The 9,116-nt window shown below is 38.6% G+C and overlaps 1 protein-coding gene across 1 annotated transcript; it reads left to right on the top strand.

Moving 5' to 3' along the window:
* The first annotated feature begins 206 nt into the window (after positions 1-206).
* LOC116505509 lies at positions 207-4,058 on the top strand. Its single transcript, XM_032212764.1, has 2 exons — positions 207-1,716; positions 2,842-4,058. The coding sequence occupies exons 1-2, from the start codon at positions 1,329-1,331 to the stop codon at positions 3,096-3,098; spliced, it is 645 nt and encodes a 214-aa protein (XP_032068655.1). The 5' UTR covers positions 207-1,328; the 3' UTR covers positions 3,099-4,058.
* Positions 4,059-9,116: the final 5,058 nt, after the last annotated feature.

Below are 9,116 nucleotides of genomic sequence, written 5' to 3'. Positions count from 1 at the left end.
CTCCCGTTACTTGTCCCAGCTTCTGCCAACCTAGCAGTTCGACAGCGTGTAAAAATGCAAGTAGAAAAATAGGGACCACCTTTAGTGGGAAGGTGTGCGTCTAGTCATGCTGGCCACTTGACCACGGAGACATCTTCGGACAGCGCTGGCTGTTCGGCTTTGAAACAGAGATGAGCAGCGCCCCCTAGAGTCGGGAATGACTACCACATATGTGCGTGTGGAATCTTTACCTTATGTATGTATGTAGGTTTGTTTGTTTTATTCATTCTGCCATGGTTATGCAGTGTGTATTGGAGGTGGTGACCCTTTGAGAGCTGTATGCAACAGAATTTCATTTTAATGTATGCTGATTAGTGTACTTTCAAAGTGACAAAGCTATTCTATTCCATTCCATTCCATTCGCGTTGGGCTAAAATGTGGCTTATTCATTTCTATGTCTGCGCATTGTGCGAACCCAACCATTCTGGTGAACTAAATTTGTTATGTGAGTCCAGCCAGTCCTGATTATGTGCCATAAAGTTGGTGTTGACGCTTAGCAACTACAGGTAGTCCTTGACTTACAACAATTCATTTAGTGACCATTCAAAGTTACAACGGCACTGAAAAAAGAGGTAGTATCCTAAATATGGCCATTGTTATATTTATATAATGAAAGTCTTTTATAATTGATCCTAGAGACCAATGTTATGCTGAATGCAATTCATGGGGAAGCGCATTGAAAGGACTGAGAATGTTTTTTTTTTCTTTCCGGAATAGTTAACTGGAATATATATGACCTTCACTACAAGAATGAAACTATGGTTTTCAAACTATAATGGGGAGGCTTGTATATTATGCTAAATCAAAAGAAAAAAAATACCCACGTTGTTCCTTCCTCTTAAATAGTTGGCTAAGTTGTGGATTTAAACCACAGCTAGGATCATAAATCATGCTAAGTCAAAGCTAAACATGTTTGTTTGTTTGTTTGTTTATAAATAAAATGTACAGGTCGCCCATCACACCTCATGTTAATTACTTATCATTACTCATTATACTTAATATATGTGAACAGGGATACTTCATATTATGTCATCTTTGAATATTACAGATCAAATTACAAATGTGCAGTTTAGTTTTTAGTCTGTTGCAAATCACTTTCTAGATAAAAATGAATTAAGAAATTCTATAAGCTTATATTTTGTGCATGTGTATTTTTTGAAACACAACCACTACTAATCCTTGTATTTAAATGTGTATATGAAATAACTATGTAGAATGACTTCTAAAGAACCTTACTCAACTCTTCTCCATGCCATTCAGCCAGCAGTTCTTGAAGGTCAGCTGCAAAAATGGATAAAAACCAATTACAGGAACCCAACTCCATCTGCGCCAGTATCCTTCCTGAAGATGTAGTTGTTATAAAGGATTCAGATAAAGATGCTACTGAAGACAGAGATACTTCTGCAACTGTTCTTCCCAAAGATTCCTGCTTACCTGTAGCTTCAAAACATCTGTTTGGCTCAAAAAGCAAACGGAAACCTTATTTTGAACTGCCACCAGCATATGTGCTTCCTTACCTGGTTTTAATCAAGAATTGTCTTGATTTGCCATTTCCCACCATCAAGAAACAATGTCTCAGAGGAGAAATACTGTGCAAGATAGACTCTTTAACGCTGAGGCGCAAAAAGAAGAAGCAGCCTACTTCACTTGAGCCAGAAAAAGTACCAACACTTCAAGGTTGACTACATTCTCAATTGAAATTGTGGATGAGTAAAGCATTCAGATTAATAAGATTAAATGAAAATATGGAGTAATGGTTTCCAAAATTTAAGAATGAAAGTCGGTCTTTGAGCCCAAACAATTAAGTAGAGGATCCTTTTGAAGTCAGGGAGAACTTCTGAATATTGTGTTGTGAATTATAAGATAGGTAAAAGATTAAATAAAAGAAACAGCTCCTGATTGGGAGAATAGCTGTTTTTGTAATATGAGGGAATCTAGAGATAAATACTTAAAGTCGGAGGTCTGCCATAAATCACATTTCTACTTAAAAGTTAGTAGTAAATTTCATAGTTTCCTGAAGTCTATCTGTAGTTTGTGAATCTCACTCCAAAGCTGTCTAATGACCATAGATATATTGGGTAAGAATTCTAGAGTAGAGCATATCTGGAGGATGCCCTGCTTCAGAACTTTTACAATAACCCACAGTTTCCAACCTGATTGTCTTCCTTCTTTAGCTTTAGTCTTTAGCTTCTGGAATTCTCAGAAATTCCCACACTAGCTGGGAAATACCTGGGCCTAGATTGAGTTAGCCTGAGTTAAACTTTTAGTTTTACATCAAGCTTTGTCTAAACCTTAGTGGCTGAAACAGAAGTGGCATTTTATTGGAGGACAGGATTGAATGTGATCACTTAAGCTTGATCTTGAACTCCCACCTCCTTTGCTTCAAGTTACAAGCAGGAGAAGTAGCCTCTACTATCTGGAAATGCATGTATGTTATGTACAGAACCTTCATGCAGGTCCTAGCCAGCATGACTGGTGATGCCAGGTACTACTGTAGCATTTGCAATTCTGCAGTATCTGGAAGGCTGGTTTCCAATCCCAGCTCTATAAGAACAGAACTGTATTACTAACTTGTTCCTCCTTTGAATTCTCAAAAAATAATTCAATAGGCTACCTAGAAGCAATAGGCTATTCAATGGGTCTGGCATCTGCAGTTCCCACTCCCATAATAATGTTTTGGCATAATATACTGAGTGCTATTCCTTTTTTAATTTTTTCCTCAGTCAAGAAAAAAAAATAATGTATTTGCTAATACGATATTGATCTGATATTCTGTACTTTTCTCTTTGTCTTTGTTTAAAGAAACTAAATATGTAACTTTTGAAGGCCTGGAGGACCTACAGTGGAAATTATTCAAAGGTCTGCTAAAACGAAAGCCAAAAACAACGGGAATTTGGAGGGAAGCAAAATACACAAAGAAACCTGTTACAACTGTTATTTATCAAGGAAAGGAACACATCATTCCCCTATTACCTAAAGATTGGATAATTGATGAGTCCCTCAAGTTTTCCAAGGAAAAGATTTTTTCCTTCTTTTTAGAAAATGTGTCACACCTGTAAATATGTAGCAGTCCCTGAAGTTTGGAAAGAATCTATGTAAACAAGCAATAAACAACATCTTGTGCTGGACATACAGTGTGATGCCATTAAGTAATTTGCTTATTGTAACATAAAATAGGGCTATTTTGGTTTCCAGCAAGCCAATTCTTTTTTTTTCTTTTCTTTTTGCTACAGTAGCCTTTTATGTTATTCTGTGCCAATTTATAAACTCTCATGATTTGGTGTTCTCCAGGTGGATCTCATATGAAATTCAGGAGTTGCAGCCCCATCTCTCACCCCCACTAGGTAGACCAGACCAGGAAATTAATTCCACAGGAAACTGTTTTTTAATTGAAATTGACTTTAAAAAAAGAACTTCGTATGATCATACTATTCCTCCCCTCCTCTTTATAGTTCGGTGAATTAGAGAGGTATCTCAGCTGTTTTCAGACATAATCTGGATGTTCTGGATTTAAATAATACTTTAGCTTCATTTATCTAAGCAATAGCACATATATTTCCATCAAGGTCACTCTATCCCACCAGAGCTTAAATTTTTTTTGCTTTACTCTACTGGAGAATACTGATATATTATCTTGCTGCTTGATTGCAATTTCAGTATTGATCTCATTTTACTGATACTGATAGAATTAAAGGCTACTCTGCTGAATGCTGTGCAAATGCCTTTACATCCTTTTGTTTGGCAGATCTAAAAAAAAACTTGTTGGAAGAACTAGCGAAGCCAGGCTCTTAGAATTCAATATAAAACCATATTTCTGGCTATGTATATGATCTATGACATTTTTAGATCAGATTAGCAACAAACCCTATATATATATATATATTGATAAGTAGTCTACTATAGTCCTGTAAATATATATGTATACAACATGACCAATAAATACAAGTGCTTAATGGTAGTATGCTGAGACTATTCACAGGTCTGCGACTAGAAAGCTCTTTGATTATTTTCATCTAATTTCCATGTATTTTGGTGTGCTGAAAACAAATAAAATATTGAAAAAACTCCTAGACGTCATGATTTGCCACGACATGCAAAATTGCCGTCAAATTTATCAATTTTTAAAAAAATTTAGTATTTTTTTATGTTATGGGTTTTTAACCAAATTTAAAGTCCAAATTACTATTAATTAATTCATATAAGTGCATTTAAGATATAAAATGCCAAAAAAACCTTAAAGGATTTGTCCGAGTTATGTAAAAAGAATATAGCACTGCAAATCTGATGGTCACCAATATATACATAAGCTAAGCAAATTTTAAGTCTGTGCTTCTAATGGTAGAAGGGGTTAATCTTTCCTGAAGAATCCAGTGGGAGGGAGACACAAGGCAGATAGCAGCATCTTCGGTCAATGCAGGGTGGGTGGCCAGCACTTTGACGTCTTGTGTACAGACACAGAGCTGCTTTCTCCTGCATGCCACACTTGTGAATGAATCATCATCAGGTTCTTGGTTCTAGGCTGTTCACACTTTTTCATAGCAATTCATGTTAGCTCGTCATTCTTCAACCGTTATGTTATGGCTCCGCGAAAGTGTATTAATTTGCCAGACAGTTTCCGTTTCATCTGTGGTGAATATACAGTGTTGAAGCAACAGCAGAATATTACAGACTTTGTGAAAAAAGTATACTTTGCATACTTTGGACTAAAAATTGGAGATCAAGATAAAGTTTGGGCGCCTCATAAAGTGTGTAAATGGTGTGTTGAGGACCTCCGAAACTGGTTCAAGGATAAGAAAAAATCTTTCCATTATGGGATTCCTATGGTATGGCGAGAGCAAAAGAACCAAAGTGATGACTGTTACTTTTGTTCATGTGATGTGAAAGGGTTTAATTCCAAATGGAAGCATTCCATTTAATACCCCAATCTTCACTCAGAAATTTGTCCCATCCCCCATGGCACAGATATACCAGTACCTAAGCCCCCTGCTACCTTGGAAGGGATACCTAGCTCCGTTGAAGGTGAAGTCATACCTGAACCAGATGACGAATCAAGTTCTGACTTTGAAGATGATACAAGACCAAAATTGTTTTCTCAGGAGGAGATGAATGATTTGATAAGAGACTTGAATCTTCCCAAAGATGCCGCTGAGTTACTCGGATCAAGGCAGGAAAAGCAGGAATTTATTGTTGCCAGGAGTGTCATCTTCATGGTTCAGACATCGTGAAAAGGAGTTTGTTCCTTACTTCGCCCAGGAAGATAAGTTGGTTTATTGCATTGCTGTCGAAGGTCGGATGGGTCAATTTAAAATCCAATATGATTCAGAGCAATGGCGTCTTTTTATAGATTCTTCAAAAAGAAGTCTCAAAGCAGTTTACTCCAAAACGGTTTTTATGCTTCCATACCTGTAGGTTATTCTGTACACTTGAAGGAAACCTATGAGAACTTGGAATTGGTTCTTCATAAACTTAAATATGAAGACCATGGTTGGCAAGTGTGTGGGGACTTGAAGGTCTTGTGCATGCTGCTCGGGCAACAAACTGGGTATACCAAATACTCTTGTTTTCTGTGTCTATGGGACAGTCGAGACCGACAAAATCACTGGACCAAGAAGAGTTGGCAGCCGAGGGTGCTAACAGTCGGTGAAAAAAATGTCCTTCCCATAAAGTTCTTCTACCACCTTTCCACATAAAATTGGGATTGATGAAGCAATTCATAAAATCACTTCCAAGAGATGGAGAATGATTCAAATACTTGGTCACCAAGTTTCCATGCCTGTCGGAGGCAAAATTGAAGGAAGGTGTGTTCGTCAGACCAGACATTAGAAGGCTTATAGTTGATCAAGAGTTTGTCAGTACCATGACGGATCCTCAAAAAGAAGGGTGGATTTCATTTAAAGAAGAAATTTTTAGGCAATAACAAAGATCCTCACTACAAAAAGATTGTCGGAAGAATGCTGAAAGCATTTCAAGCTTTAGCTTGCCTGATGAGTTTGAAAGTGTATTTCCTCCAGTCCCACCTTGACTACTTTCCTGAAAAATTGGGAGCTGTGAATGAGGAACAAGGTGAACGATTCCACCAAGACATTAAAGAGATAGAAAGGAGATACCAGGGAAAAGGGAGCATTACAATGATGGCAGACTACTGTTGGATGCTTCAGAGAGACATTCCAGATGCTACTCACAAGCATAAATGCACCAAGAGGAGCCTCACAAGGATGAAGAATCAAGTTTAATGTGTGTTGGTGAGCTCATTTTAGTTCAAAAAAGGATTTTCATGAAAATATTGTAATAAAACTTTAATTTTATAAGTCTATTTCCATTTATTTTGAGGTATTGCCTTATTTAACACAGTTACCTAAATTGTCAGGAAACGTGATGTCCTATGACAAAATGGAGGTCATTTTTGGATTCAGCGCACCCAAAAACATAAAGATTACGTGGAATAACCAAAACAGCTTTCAAAAAAAAAATTTTTGCACACCTATGTTAGGAATGCACTAGTGGGGATAAAATTGGAGGGAGAACCATCAATATGTCTTAAGAAGCTTACAGAAGAATGACCTGTGATCTGAGAATAATATCCAGTGTTGGTATTTAGGGATGGGAGAAATTGTTATCTACTTCTAGAAATAGAATTCTTTATAGAATTCTTTAGTGGCCAAGGAATTTGTCTCCGGTGCATAAGCTCTCAGTGTACATACAACAATAGTTATAGATCATGATCATGGTCATTGTAAAATAGTCATTCTATCTGCTATAAGCAGCTGCTTTTAGTTACCCTACATTTGCTATTCAGACTGATGAAGGTTTAGATACCTATTGTTCCCATCTGAAGTACACTTGTCATAGAAAGGAAGGCCAAGGGGAAGGGTGAGCCTACATTAATCAAAGCTGGACAGTGGGTGGTTGTGGGGTGGGTTCCAGCAGTCACTACTGCAGGTTCATTTGTTGGTGCTCCGCACACATGCACAGTGCAATAAAAATAGTTCTGCGCATGTACAGAAGCAAAAACAAGATGGCGCCAATGGTGTCCCCTGGAGAACCAGTTCAGGAGTGTGGCAGGCAAGGGTCACTGTCGGTTACAGCAACCCGGGCCGCCAAACCACTAGCAGTTTGGCCGAACCAGTAGGAACCCACCACTGGATGGTTGGTCTGATGCCCTTCATTTGGAATCCTCTAACTCAGGGATTCCCCCCAACCCCCGGGCTGTGGCCCACTACCAGGCTGTGAGCTGTTTGGAACTGGGCCACAGCAGTGGTGGGCATACGCACATCCCCACTTGCACAAGCTGCAGACAAGGGTATGCTCGTGCAAATGGAGCTCCAAGCGTGCATGCACTTGCCTGCCGCTCAAGCAGAAACACTCCTCCCTCCACTGGGCTGCAAAACCAGAAAGATTGGGGAACGCTGATCTAACTCATTTTATCAATTATTTGCAAAAATGTCCCAGCAACTTGACAATACCAGGTAATCCTCACTTAATGAGGACAATCAGGACCTGTAACATTGTTGCTATGCATTATAACGTAAGTTCCACTGTGGTTGTAAAGCACAACGTGATAGTAACTTATTGTTTCTTTTTTAAAAAAATTAAATTATTTTTTTATAATTTTTACAATTTTATAATATATTTTTTTAAAAAATAGGTTACTAATGTGCTAGGTTTAGAGGTGTTAAGGAACTCTTCTAAAGCCTTTTGATGTGAAATCACTTCATTGCTCATCTCTGAATTCCAGAGCTTGATAATGCATGTACCAAACTTTTCCCCATCCCCACCTCTCCTCTGGCACCCTTGCCTTGGCTTTTGATCCAGTGACCTACGTCTGCCTGTGCTGGACTTTTTTTCTTCTTGATTAGCAATATTTCAATAACCAGACTAGCTTCTAGTTTCATCTGGTCTAAATTAGACCACAACAGCCTGGCATGTCTATATCTTTAGATAGATATTTTTAGATATCAGGGATGCAGTTGCTCAGTGGCTAAGACTCTGAGCTTGTTGATCAGAAAGGTTGGCAGTTCAGCGGTTTGAATCCCTAGTGCCACAAAATCGAGTGAGCTCCGAGACTCTGGGGGCGGAGCCTGTCGCCGAAGAGGGCTAAACGGAGCTCCTCTCAGAGATCTGGTCTGTATATCTAAATAAGATCATAGATATCACCCCTTTTTGGCTAGAAAGGGGCAGGGAGTTTTAGCTCTGTGGCTAGGATCTATTCGTAGTTCACAGCCTTTTTCTTTTTTTTGGCTGTGGACGGAGATTAGATCCAGCGTAAGCGGAGCCTTTATCTCCAGCCAGTTCTTCTCAGCTGCTTTTTTTGCAGCCCTAGACAGGCGACTCCCCCCCCCCAGGACAAAGCAAAGTTGTTTGAAGCTAGGATTAATACGGGCGGGTCCCACCCCTGTGAGATTTTTGCTTTTATTACTATCTTAAACACCAGCCTCATTTGTCACAGAGGCTTCTTTGTTTAAACGGACTTCAAAATGGCGATTTCTCTCCGTTGGTGACTGATAGGGGATGTACTTAGCCGGCTTTACCCTCCTGCAGACCGCTCCTTAACAAAATAATTTTTTTTTTGGAAACAGAGGGGAGCGAGAGCGCTGTTTATTTGTTTATTTATAATGGCACCCAGGTCAAAATCGAAGCGTTTCTCTACGAATGTGCTTAAAGAATCTACGAATGAATCTAAAGAATCTACTATGAAATCGCTGCCCTTGTCTCCTACGCCCTCTACTGGAGAATTCTTAACACAGGAATTTTTCTTTCAAATGCTTAATGATTTTAAACAGGAAATTAAAGAATTTGTATTGGAACTATATGGTAATTTAAAGTCTAAAATTGCCCAAATGAAGGCGAATACGTTTGTAGCCGTGTCTGCCCTGACAGATTATACCGCTGAAATGGAGAATAAATTGGAAAGCTTGGAGGAGGCTAATTCTAATTTGACTACTAATATCCAAACATTACAACAAAAAATTAGAGATACTCAAGAACAGCTCGTTATGATAAATTTTAACAAGAAGGCATTTGCAATAAGAGTCAGAGGATTGCGCGAAAAGGAGCGAGAGAATCTGAAACAGACCTTT

The sequence above is a fragment of the Thamnophis elegans genome, chromosome 3 (assembly GCF_009769535.1).
Source record: "Thamnophis elegans isolate rThaEle1 chromosome 3, rThaEle1.pri, whole genome shotgun sequence".
NCBI classification, from domain to species: Eukaryota; Metazoa; Chordata; class Lepidosauria; order Squamata; family Colubridae; genus Thamnophis; species Thamnophis elegans.
This window is presented reverse-complemented; position numbering and strand designations above follow the sequence as displayed.

Excerpts from the sequence above, each read along its gene's own strand:
- LOC116505509 (XM_032212764.1), top strand. The coding sequence starts at position 1,329 with ATGGATAAAAACCAATTACAGGAACCCAACTCCATCTGCGCCAGTATC. Across the intron at positions 1,717-2,841 it reads AAAAGTACCAACACTTCAAG|AAACTAAATATGTAACTTTT; the intron begins GTTGACTACATT and ends CTTTGTTTAAAG.